The sequence below is a fragment of the Catharus ustulatus genome, chromosome 17, assembly GCF_009819885.2.
Source record: "Catharus ustulatus isolate bCatUst1 chromosome 17, bCatUst1.pri.v2, whole genome shotgun sequence".
Lineage (NCBI taxonomy): Eukaryota > Metazoa > Chordata > Aves > Passeriformes > Turdidae > Catharus > Catharus ustulatus.
This window is the reverse complement of record NC_046237.1, coordinates 12,883,519-12,910,272: the sequence shown is the minus strand read 5'-3', so window position 1 is coordinate 12,910,272 and position 26,754 is coordinate 12,883,519. Positions and strand designations below refer to the sequence as shown.

The window sequence follows — 26,754 nt, the reverse complement described above, 5'->3', positions numbered from 1 at the left end:
TGGGGCCACATTGGTGTGATCAGGGCTGCAGTGGGACTGGCAGCAACCAAACTGGGACCAGTCATGGTCAAACTGGGACCACTTGGGGCCTCAGGTGGGGTCAACAACGATCAAACTGGGGCCATCCATCATCAGTGTAGAACCACCCTAGTGCCAGCTGAGGCACCCAGCGCTCCTATGGGGCCAACAGCGACTACACTGAGACCTGTGGTGACACTGGGACACTCAGGGATGGCCACACAACCCACGAGTGGGAGCGCACTGGGCTGTACTGGGTTCGACTGGGACCAGCCCAGGGCGAGCGGGCACCGGGACCCAGCGCGGCCCGGCCCCGCCCCTCCGCCAAGAACATTGGTGGTTTCTGGTGCCAATCACGGCCCGTGACCAATCGGATGGCGGCGGGGGCGGGGCCTCCGCGCAGCCAAAGTTGGCTGGGGCGGCGGAGCCGCTCGGCTGAGTCGGGATCGGCGGGGTGCGACCTGTGCACGGACCGAGCCGAACCGAACCGAACCGACCGAGCCGGGCAGAACCACCCCTGCCGAACACAAGAGAGCCGAACCCATCCCTACAGCACCGCACCGAACCCGTCCCTACCGCACCGAGCCGATCCTACGGCACCGAACCAAACCATCCTTACCGCACCGAGGCCATTCCTTCTGCACCAAGCCCATCTCTACGGTACCGCACCGAGCCGTGCCCTAAGGCACCGCACCGCGTCCTACCGCACCGCACTGCACCCCGCGGTACCGCACCGAACCCGTGCTTACAGCACCGCTCCGTGCCCTGCGGTACCGCACCGAACCCATCCCTACAGCACCGCTCCACGGCACCGCAGCGCCCTAAGGCACTGCACCCTCCGGCACCGCTCCGCTCCCCGGTGCCCGCAGCACCGCGCCCGGCGGGACCATGATGTCGTGTGCCGAGCTCCTGGCCGTGTGCCTGCTCTCGGCAGATCGCGGCCCCAAGCCCCACCGCCAGCCGCTGCCCATCTTCCACGACGTGAGTACCGCGGGCGGGACCCCCGCACCCCTGCCCAGCCCCGGGAGCCGCCCGTGTGGGCGTCGGGGTGAGGGTGAGGCTCCGGCTCCTTCCCGGAGGAACCGGCCCGAGGGATGCGCCAGAGGCTCTGCGCCCCTGCCAGCCCCGAGCTGTGCGTGGTCGTGATGGCTTAAATAATGATGTCGTGTCCTCCTGCTGAACGCTGGGCCTCTGGGTGGCTGGAAACAGCCCACGCCTCATCCAGAGCTGGCTGTCGTGACTCCCGGAGCGGGAGCTGTGTCTGGCAGAACGCTGTGGAAGGTTCCCTGGAGCTGTTCACAGCCACGGGATCCGACAGAGCGCTGCCCCTGGGTGCAGCCCCTGTCCCTGCCCGCTCCCGACGCGCCGGGGCTCTGCAGGAGGATGCTCCGTAAGGGCTAGAGGTCGCCCGGGCATCCTGGCGGCTGTGGGCGGCACGGGGGAGTGGAAAATGCAGGTGGTGGCTGTCTTTGTGTTCAGAGATGCTGGCACAGTTCCTCCTGTCACGCCGCATCCCCGCCAGGCCGTGCTGCTGCTGTGAGAGGCTCCGGGGCAGGCAGAGCATCCCGGCCACCTGCCAAGGCCAGTGGCACAGCCCGGGTCAGAGCCCAGCTCTGGAGCACCTCCTGCTCCGGAGTGCCTCCCGTGAGCTGAGTCGGGACAGCGCCCAAATCTCCCTGGTCGAGAGCCCTGGCATTGCCATGTGTCTGGCACCACTGCGCTCTGTCACCCTGTGGACCAAGGAGATGTGGGGGCAGAGGTGCTGCCCCTGCCCTGCCGCCGAGGAGGAGAAGGTTAAGGATGGCGAGGGTTAAGGATGAGGGCTGGTGGTGCCCGGGCACCTGCACAGCCCAGGTCGGTGCCAGCTGGCATCTCCCAGCTGGCATCTCCGTCTTGTCCCGATACAGCTTCACCCCCGTGTCCCAGTCCATCCCAGAGGAGGGGAACATCAGATCCCAGGCAGCACTTTGGGAGGGTGAATGCCACGTCTGGTCCAGTCCAAGAGCTCCTGGCATCCCCAGCAGGGCAGCGCGGCTCCCTCGGCCGTGGTGCTGCTCGCAGCTGCCAGCTGGGGGTCAGGGTCTCTCTCCTGCCCGGGGGGTTCGGGCTGCCAGGCTCTCCAGCCAGCATCATTAACCGCACTAATTACTTGTCTGAGGGAAGATGGGCAGGAGGGGGCGGGTGGTGACAGCTGTGTTCCAGCTCAGCTCCTCAGGGCACTCGTTGAGTCGCACATCCATCCCTCAGGGTGTCATTAAAGCAATTAAAATGGGAAATGTTAACAACGCTAGCAGCTGCTTTCCGGGTTCTGACGGCTTCTCTTCCTCTACCCTGTGACTCCTTTGCTCCCACCTTTGCTCCAGAGCTTGGCAGGTGAGTTTAATCTCGGCACTTTTGGCTCTGGGCACTTGGCCGGTGTCCAGCTGCCCCCAGGCTGCTCGGGGTGAGCATCCCACGGCAGCAGGGCAGGAGCCCCGCCCGCCTCCCCACCACACATCCCCTGCTTCCCCTGGGACCTGCCTGCACATCTCCTGCCTTTGGAGAAGTGAGGAGGAGGAGGAGGAGGAGGGCTTTGCCCGAGACGCTCAGCTGCAGGTGCGGTACGAACCGCAGTGCTGCCATCGCCCTGAGCAGCATCTCAAGCCTCAGGGACATTTGTCCCTAGGCTGGTGCCTGGCGCTTGCTCGCTGCCCTCCGGGGATACAGGAGCTTCAGGAAGGACGGAGCTCTGGTGCCTGGCCAGCCTGCCTTAGCCTGCCCTGGATCGATGGGTGCATTGTCCCCAGGGCAGCTGTCCCCTCCCCAGCAGCCGCGGTTGCTTCCAGACGTGCAGGCAGAGAGAAAGAAATCCTATAATCTCCTTCCTTCTCGGGTACTTGTGGGGCTCATTCTGTAAATAAATGCTGTTTCAGTGCCTCTTCTCTCAGTCCTGGCTGCGGCTGCTTGGACACAAGCCCGAGGGCTGAGGGAAACATCCCGGGCTCCAGGCAGTGCCCCTGTGCCTCTGAGGCTGCCAGTCCGCCCTGAGGCAAGACAGGGATTGCTTGTAGGGCCCTCCAGCAGCCCGTGCAGACCTAATCCCACTCCCAGCCTGGCTTTGCATCACTTTTCCCTGGCTTTGTCCCAGGGCTGCTGTTGGCACTGGGGACAGTGCTGCCATTGCAGAGTGTGTGCCTGTGCCCAGGGAGGGGACAGGATTGGCCCTGTGGGGCATGGAGGTGGCTCTGTACTGGTTGTGCTGGGCTGAGCTGGGTCCTGGCTCAGCCAGGCTGCAGGCAGTGTGGATCCCTGCCGTTCCAGGGGCTCTGCAGCAGACATGGCCCTGCCTCGGGGGGCACTCACAGCTCCCTGCTCGTGCCATGTTCATTTTGAGCTCCAGGCAGCTGTCGTGTGTGCACTGGCTCGTGTAACTCACTGAGCCTTGTGTGTGAGGGAGAGGCATCCCCTCTGTTTGCTGAGGCTCCTGCTGAACCCAGATGGGCTCACCCCGGATTAGAGACCTTCTCAACCCCAGGGGATCTTCCCTGAAATTGTGTTCTCCCTCTGAGCCCACAGATAAACCCTGCTGAGCAAGGCCAACCTGCCAGTGGGAAATGTTTGCCCTCGTTCAAATCTGCACCCAGTGCCTGGGTGACTCTTGACGGCCCCTGGGATGAGCTGGGTGGCCTCTGTGACACCTGGAGCCATAGAGGTGTCATTGCACGAGCCATGTGTCCCTCTGATGACACAGAGCTCTGCAGGATGAAGCTTCTCCCTTGGCAGAAAGTCCATGGCAGGGTAGCATGGACATGTGGTACCCACAGGGGCTGCCCTTGCAGCTGTGAGACCCCACAAGGAGCCCATTAGCCTGGAGAAAGCTTTGCTTTGAAATCCAGAGAAATCACCACTGTTTGGGAGCTGCAGGTTCCCATCTCAGCTCCAAAGTGCATCCAGCAGGTCCTGTGTGGTTCTCAGGGAGTGCCTGCCCCACTTTCCTGCCAGGGCAGCAGTCTGGCCAGCTGGAATCCCGGGGGATGGTTACCTAATGCTGCTCAGCCCAAGGCAGCCTCCTTCCTGCAGCAGCTGGGGGCAGGAGCAGCTCCCTTTGCTCAGAGGAGGATCCTCCAAGGAGCTCTCCCTGCCCTGCTTCTGGTCCTTTTTGGGGAAGGAACCAGGGAGCTCCAGCACTAGAAAAGCCTCTGCCCAGTTGCTAGCCAGGGGTTTTCCTGGGCAGCTCTTACTTTACCTCGGAGCAGTTTCTCAGGGAGATGTCAGGGCTGGATGTGAGACCCTGCAGAGCTGGTGCTGCAGGAGGAGCTGGGGGCAGAGGGACAGCAGGGCTGCTCTGGGGTGGGGTGTGGGCAAGAAAAGTTCTCTCTCCATTCCCGACCCTTTTTCTTTCCTAATCTTTTTTTCAGGCCTGCAGATTCCTTCATCACCTAGGATGATATAAAGGATAGTTGCCACATAGACAGTTTTCTGTAATTGATTCCATTAGGATGTGCTAGACAAAACCTCATACATTTTGGTGTGGGAAAATGTTCCCAGGCTTTGGAAGTGATGCTGTTCCTCACAGACCTTGCAATAATTACTGGTGAAACAGATCCAGGCAGGGCTGAGCAGCCCCAGCTTTCTTCTGGGTCATGGGAGAAGCCTCATGGCTGGGAATCTGTGTTGAGACCCTGAACTGGAGCAGCTCTCCAGCTGTGCTCTGAGGCAGAAGCAGTTACAGATTAATTAATTCACTAATAATTCATTACAGAGTGTGTGCACACCGAGGTGTTGCAGGAAGGGCTGTGCTTACAAAGCTCAGGGCAGGAGCTGCTGCTCAGAGCAGGGGTTTGAGTGTTGGTGATGCACAAAGTGCTTCCTTACCGACAGGGTTTATACCTAATGTTCTTCCATTTAAATGGACTGAAAAATTAAACAGTTACTATCACAAGGATGAAGCAAAATCCTTTCTGCTTCACTTCTGTGTTCTCTAAAATGTGCTTGCTGTGAGTGTGGGGCTTGCTCAGCCAAGGGCTCTGTGCATTAGAGGCAAGAAATGGGTTTAATCATTGGCAAAGGGGAATTTCCCAGAGCAGCCTGTGCAGTCCCAGCAGCTGGGGCTTCTCCACGGCTCCCTGAGCTCCTGGAGGTGATTTTCCGTGGTGCTGGGTGCTGCCAGCCTCACTCACTGTTCAGCTGCCCTTCTCTCCCTGCTGCCACACTGAGTCCTGCTGTGTTTTGTCTTGCAGATTTTCCGGCGAGCCGACAAGAACGGTGAGTGCTTTGTTCCAGCTTCTGCCTCCCCCTCCCTGCCTGGCTCTGGCTGAAGCAGCGTGGCTCCTTCCCACTGGGAGGTTTGCCTGAAAGAGGGAGGGTGAACAATGCTTTTCTGCTTTCCCTGGACCCCAAAGCCTTGGCAGAGCCTGGGGATTGGGCTCCCCCAATTCCCCATCCTGCATCCTGCAGGACACAGCCCCTTCCAAGCCCTTCTCCTGCCCAGGGGCTGCCAGGCTTCTGCTCGGTCCCTCCCAGGACTGGTTCTGTCTCTGTGCTCAGTCCAGGGTTTTACAGGTGCTCCTGGTTGGATGATCCTGTTTCTGGGTCCCCCTGGAGCCCCTGGCATTTGGGAGTTAGGCTCTGCTTCCCAGTTTTTAATCCAGCACCCATGAACCAAGAGGTCCAAAATCACAAGGAGGTGCTTTTATTGCAGATCACAATGCAGCCCAGGAGCTGAAATCCTCCACAGAGAGGAAGGAAAAAGCTCTTGAGTCAATGGAGATCACTTTCTTTCCATGAAAATCTGATGCTGTTTGTTCTTGGACAGTCTGCATGCATTTCCAAGAACACCACGATGGGGCCTTTTGGGAAGGGTTGGAATTCCCACCTGCAGTTCCAGCAGCACTCCCGTTTTTGCTGGGCTGGTGGGCCACCTTCCCAGGGAGATTTGTGCTGTAATTTCCATACAGAACACACCCAGCTGTCCCACATGCCCCCGGAGCATGGCCGGGGTCGGGATGCTGCTTTCCACAGATATATAATTACTCTTCCTTTTATCTGAATGCAGATGATGGGAAGCTGTCATTTGAGGAGTTCAAGAACTATTTCTCTGATGGCATCCTGAGCTCGGAGGAGCTGTGGGAGTTGTTCAGTGGCATTGACAGGCGTCACTCAGAGTGAGTACCGTGGTGGCAACGCAGGAGAAGCTAAAACTGCCTGAGTGGAGCTGGAGGACGCTTGGAGGCGGGTGTGATAAATAGTCAGGGTGAGACAAACCCACCTCTTGCCACAGGCAGGTGTTCAAAGCCTTAGAGCACCAGCAGCGAGCCCTGGTGCTGAGAGCACTCAGACATTTTGAGAGCAGCCATGGGATTTACTGCAGTTCCAGAAAATGCCATTCTTTTGGTTTGGAAAATGCAGTCCAGGAATAGCCAGCCCATGGAGCAGGGTGTGTGTCTGCAGGACCATGTGGTGGTGTGGGGACATGGCACAGACTGTGCAAAGTCACAGACTCTGCCACTGCTGACTCAGGGAACTGCTTCTCACTTATGTAAGAGCTGCTTCCCACCACAAGTGGGCCTGGTGCGTGTAACGGGAATTTAGGCCAGCTACTTGTAAAAAAAACAAAGCCCCAAAGAGCAGGAGGAGGAATTGTGTTTAGCTCTGATCTCTTCATGAGTGGTGCTATCCACAGGGGTCTGTTGGGCTCAGGTCCCATCTTTTTGGGTATTTTTGGTGTCACTGGGGTCTCTATGCTCAGCTGGTTGCTGTGGATGAGTCTGTCCTGGCACTGGGAGGAACTGGGTGCTGCTGAATTGCATGGCTGGGTTCTGTCCAAACCCTGGGTGCTGCTGGGGACAAGGGGCTGGGTGGCAGGTTTGGCTTCCCCAGCATCTCCTGCACGTCTAAAACCCTTGACCAGGGCACAGGTCCCTGCCAGGGTGAGGAAATTTGGGGCTGCCTGAGCTGCACACGCTGGTCCCAGGGCTCTGCAGGAAGCCAGGGCAGTGCCACTGAGGGCTCTTTTCACACTGAGATGCCAACAGCCACCAAATGCCACCAAGAGCAGACAGCCAGGACTGGGGCAGTGGGAATGATGGACTCCAGTGCTGCTGGAGCTGGGTTTAGTTCCCACTGCAGGGATGGGCAGAGGAGTGGACAGGTGTGGGCAGCCTTGTGCTGCTTTCCTTGGAGCCTGGCTGCTGCCTGTCCTACTGGTTGGGCTTGTGGATATGGGCAGCAGGAAGTGTCTCCTGAAAACACCTCTGTCTCCTTGGGCTGTGATCCCAGGAAGCTGGCAGTGAGTGTTCCCTTTCCTCTGGAAATGCTCCTTTCCTCTCACTCCATTTCGGGTGATCTTGGAGTAACAACACCCCTGGCAAACACAAGGTGCAGCCAAGCTGGGAGCTTTAACCCAGCTCAAAGCTGAGCAGGGAAGCTCTCCTGCCTTCAGGGTTTGTTCCATCTGTGTGGAGCAGCTGAGGCCCTGACTGGCCAGTGCTGCCCGGGGAGCTGTGGCTGCAGCAGTGCCCCCACAGCTCGTCCCCTAACGAGGGGCTGTGGCAATGTGGCACCTGTTAGCAGGGCAGGAGCCTTGGCTTTGTTCTCTTCTTGCCACCAAGGGACCCTCAGAGCTGTTTCCAAATTCCTGCCTTCAGTGGCTTTAAGCAAATGTAGGAAACCTGGGCTTTGGGCTGTGCAGGATTTGGTGTCCTGTGAGGGCTGTGCTGGTGTCCTGCTGTCCCCATGCTGGGGGCTGGACTGCCCTTCTCCCCTGGGCTTCTTCCTTGCACTGTCAAGAACTTAATATTTCAAAATGTGCTGCCAGACTGAAGAGCTGGAAAGCAGCTCCAAGTTCTCCAAGCGTATCTGGGGTGCTGCTTTTGTGTCCTGAAGCTTTTGTGCTGCTGGGGAAGTTTCACCCTTAATCCAGCAGGTGGGTTTGGTGATGTTTGTCATGTCTAGGCTGGAATTTGTGTTTCCTGCCAGCCTGACCCAAGGAGGGGCAGTAACAGAGACCTCTGTGCCAGCACTGCCCAGACCCATCCTGACCCTCACCCATCCCTGGAATGTGCAGCTGCTCCCCTGGGCCCCAGAGCTGACAGCTGGGAACATGAATATTTCAGAATTTTCCCACATTTCTTATTCTCCTTCCAGAGAGCCCCATGCTCTCCTCTCTCCACCTCCCACCCCTCTGGCTCTCAGGTGGGATGCTGGGGCCTGTGCATCACACACCTCTGCTGGGCTCACTTCAGATTCTGCATTTCCACATGAGGCTGTTTTTGTTCTCTATTTCAGAAAATGGTTCCATTTTGGTGTAAAGTATCCCCTCACTTTAATTCTGTGACATTTAAAAGTTTATATTGAAACCAGATTCAGCTCTGGATGGCAGCTGTCCAACAGCAGGTCCTGGTTTTGTTTGGCTGCTCCAGAGCTCCACACCAGCTCTGGCAGTGGCACAGTGAGGTTCACCTTCCTGGGAAAGAGCATTCTGATCCTCTGAAATGTGGGTGAGAAGAGACTGATGGTTTTGGAGGTGTGAGAGCTCCACAGCTGAATCCAGAATTTCAGGGGTTGAATGCCTGCACTGTGAAACCTGCCCAGGGAAGTGCTGTTTGCTTTTACCTGTCCTTCTGTCCTGCACCTGTTGGGAAAATTTAGAAAAAGAAGGTTTGGAAAATCCATCTTTCCATGAGGCTGTTCAGGAACTGGGTGCAGATTGCTCAGAGCCTTTAACCTGGAGCCACAAGGGGTGGAAGTGCTGGCCTGGTGCTTCTTTAAGTCTCTCAGTGGAAATAACCTTAAGCCTGTGATTGTCTGGAAGAAGGGATTTGAGGGAATTCCCTCCTCTCTCTTTACTCAGAGACTCAGAGCCACAGCATCTGCCAATCCCTGAGGATGGAGAATGACTGAAACAGTCTTTGTCACATGAGAAAGGTTTGGAAACCAGATCTGTGATGGCAGTGGAGGTTCCCAACATGATAAATGATAAAAATAAAAAAAATCCCGTCTGCTTTTCTGCAGCTGATTGCTGTTTTCCTGCATAAATTCCAGGCACATTCTGACAAAATCCCAACAGCATAATGATGACAAGATCCTCCATCATCAGTTCAGGCTTAATTACAGTTAATCAGTGGTTTGAGCACAGTCAAAATACAGCGATGGGAAATGTGGAGAGTCTCAGGATGAGTGCTTTGGAGGCAGAGGATGGCTCTTCTCGTGGAGTGGGAATGGCAGAGAGGAGCAGAGGAAATCCTGCTGCCCCTGGCAGCCCTGCAGGATGGGTCAGGATTTGGTGTGCACATCCTGTCCATGAGCTCCACCTGGTTTTTGTGTGAATTAGTTCTGCTGGAATGAGAATGGCCCCAGCAGCCCTGGGGTTTGTCTGTCCCACCCTGCCTGTGCTCTGAGGCTGCTGTGGGACGTGGGGAGAGGTTCCTGTGCAGGGCTGCTGATGGAACAGGCTGCACCAGGGAGGGAAGGGACCAGATCTTCCTGGACAGCTCCAGAAGGATGATTTTTGCCATGAGACGTCATTGATTGGTTCAGTGTTCAGTGGTTTAGTGATTGATTAGTTAACATTTCTTTTTAAGTAGCAAGCAGCCAAGATCTAAAGAGTTATTAATGACCTTAGAAGCCACAGGGTGGGAGCTGATGGCAACTCTTTGTCACACCGTGCTGGAGCTGAGCTGGGAACTGGCAGTGGGTTGAGCTGGGGGCTCCTTGTTCCTGCTGAAACCAGTCCCAGCCCCAGGTGCTCACTGGGACCAGTAGGAATGCCTGAGTGACAAGTGCCCGAGGTGCTCACATCCCCTGCTCGGTGACTTTCCCCTTCCCTCCGGTGGGAGCCAGTGTTTCCCTGCAGCTCTGGGGCACAGGGCTGGCAGGCTGTGCTGTGCATGCTGCAGTGCCAGGGCTCTTGCAGCACTGCAGCAGCTCTGCAGGCTCCACACAGCTGCCAGAAATAAAGGGGAAAAGTTCACAAGGAGCAAAACCTTTTTCCAATGCGCACTGCTGCTCCAAACCTCAGTGTGTCTGTCTAGCAGAGCTGCCCAGAGATGGGATCAGCAAACTTGGATGGAGTGGAGCTGACAGGAAGAGGGGCTGTGGCTTTGCAGGTTTATCTGTATTGAGTCTCAAGGGAAACAGGATTTTTTTATCCACCTTTGAAAGTGCCAGGTCAGTGCACAGAGCCCTCCCTAACTCAGCTCCTGCGTGTTTAAAATAGCTGAGCTGAGTGCCAGCCTCACACTGCTCCTCTCTGTGCCTGCAGAGCTCCAGAGGCACTCACAGAGACAGGCTCTGCAGTGCCCTGCCCTGGCTCTGCCACCCCTCACACCAAAATGTTCTCATGCTCTGAACCACCACTACTGGTAAAGTGCTCTCAGTAGAAGCCCAGAAGGAAGTGAGACAGGAACCAGCCTTTGATGTCTCGGGAAAAGCTGTGAGAGGATTTTGACTTAATTATCTCACCTTAAATGGCATTTTGGACACTTCACAGACTGTCCTCTAATTTGCCATGGGGGTGTTTTTGTCCCTTTGCCCTGTGAGCAGTGTCAGAGGGGGGATGTGGCTGTGGTTTTCCACTCCCTGGGCAGCAGCACTGCAGCATTCCTTGTTCTTGGAGCCTGGCAAACTGCAGGTACCACCGATTCCTCCATGTGTGACAGCACTTAAACACTTAAAAAACACTTCAAAAGCTCTCTTTGGGGCTCTCTTCTACTTTCCCAATCAGGATTAAAAATGGTTGTAATCATTTGGGGATTTTGAGGTAGCAGAATGCCTTGAGCAGAGGCTGATTTGAATAAATGACATCCTGGGGTCTGTCCCTGCAGGCTCTGGGTGATGCTGGGCATTGAGAGCAGCTCTGCCTCCATGGCTTTGGCCACCTGGGCAGATCCTACAGCCCCATGCAGACCCATCCCAAAACCCGGGGCTGGTTTTGAGCATTTCCTCCTCCCCCTCCACCCCAGCAGCTCCTTTAGCAGCCCCAGGACCTGTGCAAGCCCTGCAGGGATGCCAGGGTGGATTGTGCAGTGCAGTGCTCTGTGTTAGTGAAAAGGGTGGGGGTCTGGCCCTGCCTCCAGATTTTTGGAGCCAGATTCAAGTGCTTTATCGTCCTTCAGGGCAGGAGCAGCCACTCAGGAGGGCTGTGAGGTCATCCAGCCCCTGGGAGCCTGCAGACAGCCCCACATCACCTGGGCTCTGAGCGAGGGAAGAGCGGCTGGAGGGGGCAAAGGGGAGAGGAGGGGGTCTGGTGCCACGGGAGAACCTGGGCTGAGGTCAGGGATAAACAGAGGGAGCCTGGCTGGATGGGGGAAGAGCTTGGGTTGAAGAAGCAGTTCCAGGGCTCAGAAATGGGGCTGCCAACCCAGCTGGCCAGCCAGGGCTGTGGGGCATCTCCATCCCAACCCCACTCTGTTGTCACAGATGCTCTCCCAGCACACTCCAGCTCCAGGAGATGTTGGTGGAGCAGATTTTCCTGCTCTTTCAGCCCCTGGGTGCTGCATGGCTCCTGAGCTGCTGGATCTGAACCTGTGCAGCTCCTTATTTTCCTATTGCAGCTTCTGAAAATACATGAACAAGCAGTAAATCCACTGGGACTCAAGCCAAGCCCCCAAACCCCTGCTCAGCACCACTGTTCCCCCCACACCAGCCCCACTATCTAATGGGAGCTTTTTTGTGTTTCTTGCAGCAACGTGGACACGGAGAAGTTGTGTGGTAAGTCAGGAAATTCCTGCCCTGGAGAGCTCCCCCTCCCCAGGTGTGTGTGCTGAGGTTGTGTGTCCTGGGCAGGGCTGGGTGGCATCAGGGGTCCCATGGCTGGATCCCAGCATGGATTTTCCCAAGGGGATAGGGAAAGATTTCTCATTTCAGTCCAAGTGGGAGAATGATTCTGGGAAGGGAGGGGAATGCCCCCCTTGCAGCTGTGGCTGTGTGTGGGGAGCAGGGATGGAGGTGCTCAGCCAGCTGACCGTGTGTCCTGTCCTGCTGCAGATTATTTCTCGGCGTACCTCGGGGAATACAGGAATGTGCTCTCCGCCCTGGAAACCCTCAACGCTGCCGTGCTGGCAGCCATGGACAAAACCAAGCTGGTAAGGATGGCACTGGGGAGAGCAGCTGGGAGTGAATTGGATCTGTGCTGAGCTCAGCTGCTCCTTAGTGTGAAATCTGGGGGTTGGAGGCAGCAAACCCCTCAAATCAAGGGGTGTCTGCATGTGCAGGCAGCGCTGCAGCCACACAGCCTGGAGGGTGCAGAGGGGAAGAGTAAATCTTGTGTCAGGAAAATTGATCCACAAACACCAGAGGTTTATGTCCAAAAAGGAGACAGAGGAGTCCCTTTTGCTTTATTCTAATAAAGGCAGAGGCCATGGGGCATTCCCCTGGCATCTCTCCAATTTTTGGAGGACACAACCTCCCTTATATAATATTTTCCTGGCCACATTTCCCTCTCTCTTTTCCCATTGGCTGAGGTACTTGAGAGGCACAGACTTCCCAGAACTACTGATACTTGAGATTCCCCTCTAATGTATAACCCTCCCTTTTAATTTTTAATTCTTAATAGAATTCATAGTTTTTCCCTGTTGTTTCTTTCATGTTTCAATATCCAATTTCATTTATCAGCAGACCTACAGTTTGTTTGTAAAGGCAAGTATCTTGTTCCATTCATCAATCAGTGGAATCCTTCCCATTGTTTCTTTTATCTCTCAGTGCTAGTCTGATCTACCAGCAGACCCACAGCTTGTTTGTAAAGACAAATCCATCATTCCTCTCACTTTGTTCGAAGCAGATGAGGGACATCACCCGTGTGAACGCTCCTCTGACCTCTTGGTCAGTCAGAGAGGAAAAGGAGGAGCAGTCCCACACTCAGCAGAGTGCTCTTTGTGCCTCTGTAGTGTCAGTCTCTCTCTGAGTTTCCCTCTGGCCAGAGCCACCTCAGCAGGGTCTCCCTGTCTGTGTGGAAATGTCATGACAGGAGAGGGAATCTCCTGAAAATGCATTTTCTCATTGGTTCAGGTCCCTGGTCCCACTCACAGTTATTAAATATAAGTCCAGAGGGAGAGGAGGAATCCTCTCCAGAGAGCTGTGCTTTATTTCAGTTCCTTTCTGTTCTGTTTTTTAGGTAATGAATGTGTATAGTATTGTAATTCTCCAAAGGGCAGCACAGTCACTGTTGGTGTGAGGCTTTCCTCCCTCCATAGCTCTGCTGTTCCCTGGAAAAGTGAAGCAGGTTTTTCCTGTTGAAGCAAAATTTGATGGAGTCATTTCTCCACCTGTTTGGCTCTGCCTGGAGCCAGGGCAGCCCAGTGTTCCCAGCAGTGCTGAACCCCAGGAAGGGTCTGTGCTGATCAGGTGCTCTGATCCCAGCCCTGAAGTGCCCCAGTGCAGCTATTGATCCTCCTGGGAATCCCTTCCCTGCCCTTCCCTGGTGTGCTGGGCTCTGCTCTGGAGAGCAGGCAGGAGTGGGCAGGGCTCCTGCAGGGCTGTGGGACAGCTGCCACTGCTGGAGGCTGCCAGAGGTGATAAATGCTGCATTCCTGCCTGCTGGGACCTGCATTTATCCCATTTTTGTATTTCCAGAGACAGACTCCAGCTAGAGTTATGATTATGCTGTGGGGTTAGTGGGCTGGATTTTAGCCAAAGTTCACACCTCTGGGAGCCAGGGCAGAGAGCAGATGTGCCATATTGCACCTGCCCCTCAATTCTTGTGTTTCAAACACCTCTCTGAGCTCTGGGAGCCCCACTTTGGCACAGAGAGCACCCTCATGGAAGAACCCAATGAATTTTCGTCCCAGGGAGCTGCTTGTGCACTGAGAAAACTGGAGGAGCCCTGCTAGAGGATCTGCATGAGGCCTTTGCCTGACTCTGGAGCAGGCAGTGATGTCCAGCTGGCAGGAAGAAGGAGGAGGAGGAGGAGGAGATCTCTGGCTTGAGCCATGTCTCAGCACAGCATCTCTTGGTTAGGGCATGATCCATCTCCAGTAGCTCCTCAGTGCTGCAGCCACAGGGCTGCTCAGCCCTGCATCCTGCAGGGACCCACAGCTGGAAATGTGAAAATGAGCAGGAAAACAGCCTGGGCAGCTCCCTGGGGACTGCTCAGACATGGCAGTGAGCTACAGCCAGGAGGGAAATAAAGAAATCAAGGCTCAGAGGGAATGTGCCATGGGGGTATTTGGGAACTGTGGTTTGAGGCAGTGCTGCCAAAAGCCTTTTTGGGATTGAATGTTCCCAGCTCTGTGCGTGCCCCTGCGGGCCAGGATACCTGGCATGGATCACTGGGCTGTGTCCCAGCTGTCTCCTGCCTGGCAGGCTCCTCGATCTGCTCCTTGTCAGGAGAGCCCTGGGGTGAAGTGTGGGCAGTTCCAGCTGGGTTTGTCCTGTGTGACTGCAGTTTCTGCAGAAGTTTTGTGTGTGTGAGAGCAGCAAACCTGCTCGTGCTTGTTTCTGTGGATCTCCAGGTCAGCAGGAGGAAATCAAACCATTAGGGGTTCCCTTGTCTCCATCCTTCCTCACTGGGCTGCTAGGAACATGCTGAAGAAAATATGCCTTGCCAAAAAGAGAGCGTTTTTTCCCTCCACATTCTGTCATTCCCACTTATTTGTAAAATATAATTTGATAGCTGTGCTGTAGTGTGCTAATTACACCTTATTTTGTGGCTCAACTTCATGTTTGCAGTATAATTGCATCAGGGTAGGAGGTGAACAGTGGAAGTGCCTCAGAAAACAGCCTGATGTCTCTCACAGGGGGTCTGTATGCTAAAATCTTCCAGTCTCCAGTGTGCAAACATTGCAAACCCTCACATAAATATCAATATGGCCAGGCAACCTTATTCATCCTTTGACAGGAATTATGTGGCCACCCATTCCATTCTGTCCTGAGCTTAACTATCACCCTAAGAAATTCAAAAGCAGAATCACAGCGGCTCTTGGCAACTTGGTGATTTTCATCTGGCTGAAATACCAGTGCACCACCAAAATTCCTAGTCTTGTGCTTGCTGAGTTGTTTCCTTTGTGACTCCCAGCCATGGGGCTTTGCCATGAGCCGAAAATGCTGTGCTTGGTGAGTTTATTGGACCTCTGATAACAGAGGGTTTGAGCTCTGTGCAACATCTGATGGGAGAATTTGGGTTTTTTGCCCCAAAATGAGGAGTGTGATGGGGGCGGGACTTTGGGTTCTTTTTCTCCCCGGCAGGAAATTTTCCAGATTGATGCTGAAGGGTGAAGCAGAATTTGGAGCTGTCCTGAGGGGTGGTTATTTCCATCCTTGTCTGCAGCAATTCCCCTTGCTGTGCTGTGTTTGACAAGGCAGGAGGAGCTGGCAGTGCTGCCGTGTCCCCGTGGGACCCTCTGGAGCTGAGTCCCCTCCAAGCACTGGGCTGGCACTGGGGTTCTGGGGGCTGTCACCCCACACTGGTGCCTGGTTTTGGGGTGTAGGGACTGCCCTGGGTGAGCTGTGGGGCTCATGGCAGGCTGAATGTGGTGTGGGTGAGAGCAGCTCTGCTCCTGCCATAAAACTCCATCCATGGGGGACGTGGGGCTTGGCCATGCAGGGTGGAAGCTGAGAGGATGGGTGTCCTAGTTTAGAGGACAGGTGTCTGCTGAGAAAGGCAGGAGCTTCTCTTTGAAATGGAGAATGTAAACCCCCTCCCTCCAAATTATTATAATTTTGAAATCAAGAGGCTCTCAGGCAAAGATATGGGAATAGGAACAACAGTTCTTTACTAGGGAAATTAAAATAGAAATACAGCACTACAAAGAAACAAACTCCAAACCCTGACACAGTCAGAGTACAACTTGACACCCTCTCAGGCAGGGTGTTGGCAGCAGTCCCATTCCATGGTGGCTGCATCCTCCTGCAGTGACAGATGTCGCTCAGTTGGAGCAGTGCTCCTGTACAAGGTGCAGTTTCCCTCTAAAGGTCCAGTGGTGATGTGGAGAAATCCGGTTTCCCTCTGGAGTCCAGTGGAGAAAGGGGCTCCCTTAGTGTCCCAAAACCTCTGTTTTATCTTGGTAAGAAATGTTGGGCTCTTCCCCCTGGCTGGAGCAACTCCCAATGGGATGCAGTAATTTTATCAGTCCCACAGTGGGACTCAATGGCCATGAGCAGAAAATGACTGGCTGGAGGAAGGATGGGTTGAGAAAAGATAAAGAACAATGCCCTGCCTGGTTTCCATGGATGGGCCATTAGCAGAATATCTCCCATGGAGATAAGGATCACTGCCCCCACCCTCAGCAGATGGTGATAGAATGGATACCTTTTATCACACTCTGTATTGTAACCCAAGACAATGGGGAGTGCTGGGAGCCAAGGCTGGGGCTTCTCCCAGAACCTGGCCCTGGGAAGGGCAGTGATGTCCTTGGGGAGAAGCCTCCAAGCCCCAGGCGGGGGGAAGTGTCTGTGTCAGGCTGTGGCAGGGCTGGAAGGACACCTCAGAGGTGGGAGCACACCTCATGTGGCTGCTTGCTGGGGGAAGGGCCTCGGTGGGGCCAGAGGGATGGCAGCGTTTGGATTTGGATTTTTGGCACAGAACAGACTGTGCAGGGCTATGTGGTGGGTGAACAATGCACCTGCTGTGAGCAATGCTCACTCCAGCTGTGTCCTGGGAGCCTGGAGTGTCCCTTGTTCCCCTTCAAGCAGGGAATGAGTCCAGGCTGGCAGGGGTTGGGCAGGCACAGAGAGGCAGTGCTGGCAGGGATTTCAGTGCCTGCACACCCTGGGATGAGGAGGGGAAGGGTGGACAGGGATCCCCAGCCCTGAGCTCTCCATTTCTGGGGCTGTGGGCAAGGAAGGCTTTGTGGGAACACGTGGGATGTTTGGCTGGAGAGGCTGGAGGTGTAGAGCTGGAACTCAGTTTGCTGTGGCTACATCTTGTAGTGTTGCTGCCACCCTCTTCCTGAGGCAGGAAAATGAGATTCATTTTCCAGCAGAGATGAAAGCCTCCACCCCCCTGGCCCCTGGTGCTGGGGGTGGGCTGTGAGCATCCTTTGCTGACTCCAGCATGAGCCCAGAGCTTGGGGGATGAGCATCCATCCTCTCCACTCTTTCCACTTCTCTTCCCATCCCACCCAGCTGTACCCAGTCAGACATAGCTCCTGGACTGGGCTGGTGGCACAGGGCAACCAGAAAACCACGAGAGGCTCAGGACCCTCCCCTCTGCTCCCTTTCTTTGGCACCAGCAGTGGAAGGGTTACAACAAAATCCTTCGGTGCAGAGCTGCTGGAATTCCAGATCCTCAGTGTGCTGGAGAGAAATGCAGCAGGAATTGGAAATATTTGACCCGAGTAATGGGGTGGCATTGCTGGACATGATTTTGGACATGGTTCATGGAGCCTGGGGGTGAGGGCAGCCTGGCTCTGGGTGCTGCAGCCTTGGGGTCACACGAGGACTCCATGGGGAAGGCAGGGATGCTGCTGAGCCTGGCTCCTTGTCGAGGAAGGGTGTACCTCTCCTGCTGGATGCTCCTGGGGAGCACCCAGCCCTCCTGCATCGTGTGGAGGCTCCTTCCTCCACCTGCCACTGCTGGTCCTGTCTCTCCCAGTGCTCACAGGGGCATCCTGTGGTTTCTGTGTCCCTTGAGGAGCTGGCACGGGGCTGGCCATGGGGACAGGAGTGTGCTGTGACAGCTGGGCTGTGCTCCCCAGCTGCTTCCTTCACAGCCTCTGATCCCTTTCTAATCTAGATCTGCCGAGCTGAGTCAGTTCAGCGAGGCAGCAGCAAAGCCAGGTGAGAAAATGCCTGTTCAGGGAGCTGAATCAGCTCCCTGAAATGCTAAATGACCTTTACACCAAAATGACAAGGAGTGAGGGCAGCTCCCTGGTTTTCAGCTCCTCTTCCTCAGCCAGTGCTGACCTGTTCCAGTGCCAGGATGAGGAATCACCTCCAGCAGCAAGTGGCTGCTGTGCAGGTGCTGTGGGGACCTTCCCCTGCTCAGCTCCTTCCTCCCACACTTGTGGCTCTCCTTGGGGGTCCCACAGTGCTGACAGCAGGAGAAGGTCCCTTCCTCATCCTGGCAGCTGCACTTCCAGTTGGGAAATGCAGCCTGGAGCATTAGGATTGACTGAGTGTACCCAGAGCAGACACTCAGCATGGCCTGGATCCCCAGCATGAGCCCCAATTGTTTTCCAGCCTGATGGGACACACCCTTGTTAGATGGTGGACAGGCAGTAACCTGGAGTGTCAGTGAGAAGCACTTTGTTTCTTTTGGAGCAATTTAATTGACTTTGCACCCCTGCAGCAGCACAGGAGCGGCTGGGTCAGCACTGCCGCAGCTGTGCCCGGAGCAGGGCAGGGTTTCAGAGTCACTCCTGCAGTGCCACAGGGATGGCTGCCACTCTCTACTGGAATCTCGTGTGCACATACTCAGCCCCGTGCTCCTGGTACTCGCCCTTTGTCATCCACGTGTGCTGGAAGGAGGTGAGCGAGGCTGCCATGGAGCCCCCGGCCCAGGCCGCCGAGCCCCTGCTGGGGTTGGCCAGCACCTCGATGCGCGTGCCCGTGCATTGCAAAAGGAAGTTCAGCTCCAAGCACATCCTCTCGGGAAAGCCAGGAAACATGGAGGAGCCCCCTGAGAGCACGATGTTCCCCAGCAGGTGCTTCCTGGCGTGCTCAGGCACCGTGTGCAGGCTCTGCCGGGCCAGCTGGGGCAGGCCGGGGCAGCCGTGCTGCAGCATCTCCGGCCGGAACAGCGGCTCCGGGCAGCAGAAACGCTCCTTGCCCAGCGTGATCCAGTGCCCGTCGGGGGTCTGGAACCGGGCTGGCTGATGGGAGCCTTTCTGCAGCAGGTCTCCCTCGTAGTCCAGGGACACGTAGCAGCATTGCTCCTTCAGCTTGGTCAGCACCTTCTTGGTCAGGGCCTGCAGCACCGAGAGCTCGGTGGGGCTCTGCAGCAGCAGCCGGTGCAGGTGCCCGGACAGGTGGTCCCCGGCCACCCCCAGGCAGCGGGTGCCCTTCCTCAGGGTCTGGCCTGCACACACGGGGGTGACGTGGGACATGGCTGCCCCCGCCTCCACGGCCAGCCCGGTGACTCTGCCGTGGGCGCAGAGCGACAGGAACCCCGTGTTGGCCACGTGCAGGGCGGGCACCCCGAAACTCTCGAACAGCACCTCGGCCGCCTTCTGCCTGTCGCTGGCGGGGCAGGACGGCGATTCTGCCAGCAGCACCGGGTGCTCCTCGGGCAGCACTTTGAGGCAGCAGCACAGGAGGTGCCTCCACAGGGTTCTCATGCCGTCCCAGTCCTCAACCACGCCGTACTTGAGCGGGTAGGAGCGGGGGTCTGCGGCGAAGCCTGCCGGGCTCTCCGGGGCAGGGGAGGGCTGCTGGCCATCCCTCGGGGTGCCTGCACTGCAGGGCTGCACCAGCACTGTCCTCAGCACGCACTGCGGCCGCTCCTGGCCTGCAAAGCCCCCCCGGGTGAAGCAGCTGCCGCTGTCTATGACCACTGCGCGCTTCAGCATGGCTGGAGCTCCACGGGGATGCTGAGCACGGAGGAAGAGCCTGCGGAGGAACAGGAGGGGTCTTGTGAGGGCAAACCCGGCTCAGGCACCTCTCTGCAAGGGGGGCTGGCTCAGCCCTGCTGCAGGACTGCAGTGTGTGCTCTAAGTGCCTGGGTATGGCACAGCCTTCCCTCCTGTCTCCTCACTCCCTGTCTCACTGAGCATCCCTCCTTGGGCACCTTGTCTCCATGCCCAGAGGTTTTGTGACAGTGCAAGGACACAACTTCAGGTGTTTTTAAGGAAGTAAGTGGACACTGGACAGGAAAGTTGAGTGCTTGGACCTGGGCTGCATCTAAAGGAGTGTGGCCAGCCGGTAAAAAGAAAAAGAAGTGATTCTCCCCATCTGCTCTGCTCTTGTGAGACCCCATTTGGAATATTATGCACTATTTGTGTTTCCCCAGCATAAGAAGGATATGTAACTGTTGGAGAAGGTTCAGAGCAGGCCATGGAATCACTGAGGGCACTGGAGCACCTTCCCTGCAGGGAAAGGCTGACAAAGTTGGGGCTGTTGAGGCTGGAGAAGAGAAGGTTGTGTGGAGACCTCCCAGCACCTTTCCAGGATGTGAAGGGGCTGCAGGGAAGCCAGAGAGTGACCCTTTGTCAGGAGCTGTAGGGACAGGACAAGGGGGAATGGGATCAAACTGAAAGAGGGAAAATTTGTGTTGGATATTAGCAAGAGGTTCTGTACTGTGAGGGTGGGCAGGCCCTGGCACAGGGTGCCCAGAGCAGCTGTGGCTGCCCCTGGATCCCTGGAAGTGTCCAAGGCCAGGCTGGATCAGCTTGGAGCAGCCTGGGATAGGGGAAGGTGTCCCTGCCCACAGAGGGGGTGATTGGTACTGGATGATCTCCAAGGTCCGTTCCAATCCCTCAACATCCTATGATTCTATGAATGCTGCTGCCCATAGTGCAGAGCCCACAGTCCATGGAGAGGAGCAGAGAGGATCTGTGATCCCAGCTGGCAGAGAAAGGAAGGAGTTTGGGGTGCCTCTGTGTGTGTCTAGGCACTTCCCTGTCTCTCTGTGCCCCCCAGACCTGCTCCTGTGGCATGGTGTGCCTCTGGACCCATTCTCTGGGCACCCTCCAGGCCAGGTGACCCCTTTGTTCTCCCCAGACAAATTCTCACATGTTATCATGTGCCTCTCTGGACCCACTTTTACACCCCCCCAGTGTAAATCAGAAATTCAGTGAATCTCCCATGGAAGCAGACAGGCTTGGCACTGTTTTCCTGGGCAGAGAGGGCACACAGCCAGCCCCTGGGCTATGGGGGTCCCTGCAAGGAGCTGCCAGCACCCAGGGGCCACCACAGGCTCTCAGCCTGGAGCCTTGGAGTGAGCAGAGCAGTGTGTGAGCAGGGGCACAGGGAATGCTGTGCCAGCCCTGGAGCCCTCCCTGGGGCTGGGGGCTGTCCCTGAGAGTGACCTTTACCTTGTAAGAGTGACCTTTACCTTGAGAGAGACTTTACCTTGTGGCTTGTGCCCACGTGCCCTCCTGCACGACTCCTGGAGCTGGCAGTGCCAGGGCTGGTGTGCCCATGGAACCGTGGCTGCATTCCTGTTGTGATCTCACAAGCAATGCCCCCCGAGGGTTCTCCTGCCCCACAGCATCATTTCTGCCCTGAAGTGTCACTTGTGGTGATAATTAAAATTTGAGTGAAATCCGTCCTGTTTGTTTTATTTAAGGGACAGCTCCTTTCAGGTGTGGTTTTGCTCTCTGACAGATGCTCTCCCCTCTCCCCCAGAGGTACGAGACTGCCTCGAAGATGGAGCAGTTCCTGACCCGGTTCCTGCTGCGGGAAACCATGCACCAGCTGCAGTCCCTGCAGGCGTCCCTCGAGTGTGCTGTGGACACGGTGGAGGTGCAGGCGGGACGGGACAGGTGGGACCTGCTGGCACCGCTGTCCCCAGCCCCTCCTCACTGGGAGGGACATCTGCGACTGGGATCTGCCCTTTCCCAGCCTGGTGTGGAGTTGACACCTCTAGGAATGACTTCAACCCCTCCTTTTGCATTTTTTTTTTTTTTAATTCCAGAAAGGAGATAAAGAAATCTGAGGCTTCGGTTGCCCTGAGGCCAGGGAGGCGGTGTGGGCGCAGGGGACAGAAGAACCTGTGCCTGTCCCCAACAGACCCCTACTCTGGGATGCTGACAACAGGTACCTGCTGTCCCTCAGGCTATTTGTGCTCTGCTGGAGCCTGGAGGGGGTGTGGGAATCATAGAACAGAATCACAGAATCAGTAAGGTGGGAAAAGATCTGCAGGATTGAGTCCAACCATTTCCCAGCACTGCCAAGGCCACCACTAACCCATGTCCCCAAGTGCCACGTGTCCAGCAGCACTGGGCAATGAGGGCCTCTCCAGGATGGGGTCTGGAGCATCTGAGATGCCAGCTGGAGCTTCTGAGGGATGTTGTATCTCTCAGGCAGTAGGAAAAAAATCAAGTTTTTTGGATAAAATCAGAGGTTTAGAAGATTTTGTGGGTTTTGGGTCTTGAGTAAGCTTTGGCCATAACAAAACTGAGCTTTTTTTGGATGACATCTCTGTGCCCTTTGCCATGCAGGTGTTTGTGTCGAGAACAACAGCCAGTGGATGGCTCAGATCAACAGGCTCCAGCAGCTCATCGAGAAACTGGAGTGCAAGGTGTGTGCCCAAGGGGCTGCTCCACACCTGGGCATGGCCAGATCAGGGCTGGGACCCTCCCCCTGTGCCAGCAGCCCCCCTCTTCAGCCCTGGCATTGTCACAGAGCTGCACCAGCCCCAGCCCTGCATCTGCAGAGCCACCCTTCCCTCCCAGCTCTGCGCCCCTCTGGCCCCACAGATGTGCAGGCACAGCCCTGCCCTCCGCAGGTGCCACAGGGAATGTCCCTGGAGCTGTCCTCTGGGTTAGTGCCCCTCCTGCTGCAGAGCTCTCCCAGTAACTCTGGTTTTCCCCTGGTGGAATGCAGAGCCCACGCCTGGAGCCGCTGAAGGAGGAAGCCATGTGCAAAGGACAGGATGCAGTAAGTCCCTGTCCCTGTGCCTGTCCCTGTGCCTGTCCCTGTCCCTGTGGTTTGCAGGGACCCCTCTCTCATGCTGCCTGGGGGAGCTCTGCTGTGACCTGCTGATGGAGCAGGCTGGGATTCAGGGCTGTGGGACCATCCAGGGGACAAATGCAGCTCCCTCCTGTCCCTGCCAGCCCCGGGCAGTGCCCACAGCCGGCGCAGAGGAAGGAGCCCAAATCCCCCAGGAGTGCTCTGAGTGCTCACAGACACGGGGCTCCCCCTTTCTGCAGCAGCCCCAAAACAGGACCCCCTCCTGGGGGATGAGCATCTCCTGTGTGTGGTCCCTGCAAAGACAACCTGTCCGGGTGGGACAGAGCCGCTTCGTGTCCCCACTGTCCCCAGCACGGTGGTGCCAGAGCCAGTCCCCCAGCACTGCACAAAGGGGGAGCAGGGAGGGCAGGGGGGGAACAGGCCAACCCCTGACACCCCTGTCCCTCGGCAGCACATCCTGGTGGCCAAGAGGCAGATCTCGGTGGCCACGAGCAGCATCGAGGAGTTCCGGCAGGCGTTCCGCTCCTACACCGAGGGCACGGCCGGGCACAGCAGCTGCCTGCAGTGAGTGGGGTGCTCTGGGGGTGCTCTGGGTGAGCTCTGGGTGAGCTCTGGGGATGCTCTGGGGATGCCCTGGGGGTGCTCTGGGGGTGCTCTGGGTGAGCTCTGGGGGTGCTCTGGGGATGCTCTCGGGGTGCTCTGGGGGTGCTCTGGGTGAGCTCTGGGGATGCTCTGGGGGTGCTCTGGGGTGCTCTGGGGGTGGCTCCCCCAGAAATGGGGGTTCTAACACAAGGACACGGGTTTGTGTGGAGTGTTTTGTGTGCTGGCCAGGGCAGGAGTGTCAAGGCTGCAGCAGTAACATCACATCTGCTGCAGGTATTCCCAGTAAGAGCCAGTGCCTGGTTTATGCACTGGTTTATGCCAGCAGGAGTGGCTGGGGCTTGTTCCTGTAAATGAATGCACGAGCTCCTCCAGCACTGAGGGACTCGAAAGCCATGGGAAGGTGAAGGGCAGAGCTCCTGCAGGGCAGTGATTTATGGACAATGTGTGGGAAGCTCCATGAGCACCTGGAGCTGCCCCTGGTGAGGCCAAGGCTGCCCCAGAGCCCTGCTCTGCCTGCAGGGATGTGGCAGTGCCAGGCTGGCCCTGGTGGCACAGCTGCTCCCTTCCCCTCTCCCACGGACACTCCAGGCCACTTCCAGCAGGGAATGTTCGAGCTGTTTGCATTTCAAGTGTCCTTTTTCAGCTCTTCACTTCCAACAGCACAAATTCACATTTTCAGTCCAAACAAAAGGAAGATGCTCGCTGTGACACGTGCGGTGGAGAGAATGGGAGGCTTTTTCTTTGGAATTGATGGGCTTTTTTTGTCATCAGGGCTATTTGTGGGCACAGCGGGGTGGCTGCGTGGGCTGGCTCTCCACGTAAGCAGAAAGCTGGAGCCGAGCCTGGGGAGACTCCATGGGCCTGGGTCACTCCAGGGAATCACAAAGCTCCTTTTGGAGCAGAGGATGCAGCCTCAGAGCTGCTGGATGACATGCTGTGCTGTCCCCCTGGGGCTTGGTCCCCTTGCCAGCAGCTGCAGGAGAGGCTCATCCTCAGCTGGAGCTGCTGCTGCTGCAGCCCAGCCCAGCTGCTTCCCCTGGCCCTGCACCCCGAGCACTGCACTGCTGCCCCTGCTGCTTCCCCTGGCCCTGCACCCCGAGCACTGCACTGCTGCCCCTGCTGCTTCCCCTGGCCCTGCACCCTGAGCACTGCTCTGCTGCCCCTGCTGCTCCCCACCCACCTGCCCGCGGGCTGGGGGCAGCCCGAGATTCTCCTGGATGTGGAAGCATCACTTTGGGGGCAGAGAGCTGTGGGTTTGTGCTGTGAGCTCAGCTCCCACCCCTGTGCCTCAGTTTCCCCCCATTTGAAGGGTGACAAGTGACACACACCTACTCCAAGGGCTGGCAGGATGAGCTGTGTCAGTGCTAGGGAGGAGTGAGAAATAATAAAAGACAGAACGTGCTGGCTCCTGGGCAGCAGCAAAAACTGCAGTAAGAGCTGTAAAGCTCCTCTGGCACCTGGACACAGGAGCTGTGAAGCAGGATTTGGGTTCAGGATCCTCTGGAGCTGTTCACAAACTGTGAATACCCCAAATTGTGCTTTGGGAGCCCTGTGCTGAGGCTGATGTATCCCAGGCTGCTGGGGTACACGTGGCCACACCATGCCAGGGCCATGCCAGGGCCATGCCAGGGCCATGCCAGCCTGGGCAGCCCCAGCTGAGGGTCACTCTGTCCCCACAGCGTCTCTGCCTGCAAGCTGTCGGACGAGGCGTGCTTCATCCTGTACGAGTTCTGGCAGGACGTCACCTCGTGGAGAAGGTGGGACAGGTCCATGTGTGGCGCTGGGGGCTCAAGGGGGTTCCCTTTCCTTGCCCAGCCTGTCCCACTGCTCTGCCCTGTGTGCCCTGGGGCCATTTGTAGCTCACAGGGGTGAACACCCCGATAAAGGATCTGGGGAGCAGGGCAGGAGCAGGGGCTGGTGCTGGGGGTGCAGAAGTTGCCCTGTCCCTGTGTGTGGGCAGAGGCTCCCAGCACCACATCCCCCTGACCCTACACCCTGTTTTACAGCCACTTGCAGTCCAGCTGCAGCAAGACCTTCCAGCAGTCCATCCTCAGCCTGCTGGAGTCCCCGGAGCTGCTGACCACCATGCTCTTCCCAGGTGAGGGGTGCTCAGTCCTGCCCTGGGTGTGTGCACAGGTGGGAGCAGGGCAGGAACAGGCACTGGGGCTCCCTTCAGAGCGGAAGATTGGTTTGGGGTGACCTAAATGAGGTTTTTCAAGGCAGGGTGAGACCTGCTGTCCCCAGCAGGTTTGGCTGTGTGAGCTGGGTCCCCTGCCCAAGGGTGCTGAGGACAGCCAGGAGCAGGGACGCTGCCTGGGGAGCAGATAAGCTGAGTCCTGTCCCAAATACACCTGGTGCCTCGTTTTGTATTTCACCTGAGCCCTGAACCTGCTCTGCAAAGCGCTGCTGCTCCTGGGTCAGGCTGCATCCAGGGTTACACCCAGTGCTGGGACAGGGGAAGGAACGTGCACACACAAATGGGACCAGGTGTGGGAACTGGGAACCAAATGAAGCCCCAGTTTGCTTTCAGGGATCATTTCAGGTTCTTGTGAAATATTAGTCCATAATGCATGGACTAATTTGGACTGAACCCTGCACTGCTGGTGCTGCTCCCAGCTTCCAGCCCCACTGAGCACATTCCCAGGGCTGTCCTGCAGAAGGTGCCACAGTTCCAGGGGATCACCCCTCTCCAGGCCATGCCATGGCCATGCTCCCTGCCTGGAGAGCTTTAGAGCACTGCAGGGTCAGGTGCCCATCTCTGCCAGCCCAAACCCCCATTCCCAGTTTGACACTGCTCTCACCTCCCTGCTTTCCCTCTCTTCCCAGCTTCCTGGTGGATCATGAACAACAACTGACCCGGGGCAGCGTCTCCAGGACACCACCAGCATGCGGGAGGATGTGGAGCCCTGGGCACAGCTGTCCCCTTTGTCACCTCCCTGTCCCTCCATTCCCTCCTGTGGCCAGCGGGGGCTGCCTGCTCTCGGCCCTGCCAGTGTTTTGCTCCTTTGCTCTTTTCATGTTAATTTATTTATTTATCCTGCTCCTAAGACAGTGTCGGACCTGCCTGGGGGAGCCGTGTGTGGGGAGGGCAGCCTGGCCCTTGGGGGAGCTCTGGGCTGGTGCTGCATCCCAGGAGCTCTCAGTCCCTCTTGCACTCAGCTCCTGTTCCTCCTGCTCTGAGGCTGCCCAGGGGAAATGGCACTGACCAGCTGGGACATCCTACCCAGGGAGCCAGGTGCCCTGATACAGATTGTGAAGTGGTTTATAGGGAAAAAATATCTCATGAAGTGCTTCTGGCAAGGTGTACCAGATCATGTGCTGCCACTATGGCAGCTTGTGCTGGAGCTTTGAGACTGACTTTCTGCCCCACCAGCTGTGCCCATGGCTGAACCTGTCCCCAGCACATCCCACTCCCAGGACAGGCCAGGGTGGCTCCAGGCTCTGTTGCTTCCTCAGTTCCCATAAATCAGTGTTGGCACCGGGCAGTGGTGCCAGAAGCTGGAGCTGAGTTCATGGAGGGGTCTGGGGTGGGGGGCACTAAATGAGGAAGGAAGGCTGGAGCAGATCCCACCTGCTCCAGGGCTGGTACTGGGGGTTTCCTTGGTGGTGCTGTAGCAGCAGATCCTCTGCTAAGCAGGGAAAAAATAC

The 26,754-nt window shown here is 56.9% G+C and overlaps 2 protein-coding genes across 2 annotated transcripts; one reads left to right on the top strand and one right to left on the bottom strand.

Annotated features, from left to right (window-relative positions):
- Positions 1 to 461: 461 nt before the first annotated feature.
- On the top strand, positions 462 to 26,153 carry NECAB3 (N-terminal EF-hand calcium binding protein 3). Its single transcript, XM_033074786.2, has 13 exons — positions 462 to 999; positions 5,238 to 5,262; positions 6,053 to 6,161; positions 11,681 to 11,706; positions 11,983 to 12,080; positions 21,217 to 21,353; positions 21,506 to 21,627; positions 22,032 to 22,111; positions 22,417 to 22,470; positions 22,955 to 23,067; positions 24,786 to 24,863; positions 25,113 to 25,204; positions 25,933 to 26,153. Exons 1-13 carry the CDS (start codon positions 907 to 909, stop codon positions 25,959 to 25,961), a joined length of 1,056 nt encoding a protein of 351 aa, XP_032930677.1. The 5' UTR covers positions 462 to 906; the 3' UTR covers positions 25,962 to 26,153.
- ACTL10 (actin like 10) lies at positions 16,236 to 20,201 on the bottom strand. The gene has a single exon (XM_033074785.1). It carries the CDS (start codon positions 19,437 to 19,439, stop codon positions 18,321 to 18,323), a length of 1,119 nt encoding a protein of 372 aa, XP_032930676.1. The 5' UTR covers positions 19,440 to 20,201; the 3' UTR covers positions 16,236 to 18,320.
- Positions 26,154 to 26,754: the final 601 nt, after the last annotated feature.

Bases quoted from the DNA above. Each gene is read 5' to 3' on its own strand.
- ACTL10 (XM_033074785.1), bottom strand. From the start codon at position 19,439: ATGCTGAAGCGCGCAGTGGTCATAGACAGCGGCAGCTGCTTCACCCGG.
- NECAB3 (XM_033074786.2), top strand. From the start codon at position 907: ATGATGTCGTGTGCCGAGCTCCTGGCCGTGTGCCTGCTCTCGGCAGAT. The intron at 21,354-21,505 runs GTGGGACCTGCT...TTTTAATTCCAG, and splicing joins GTGCAGGCGGGACGGGACAG to AAAGGAGATAAAGAAATCTG. The intron at 22,112-22,416 runs GTGTGTGCCCAA...GGTGGAATGCAG, and splicing joins TCGAGAAACTGGAGTGCAAG to AGCCCACGCCTGGAGCCGCT.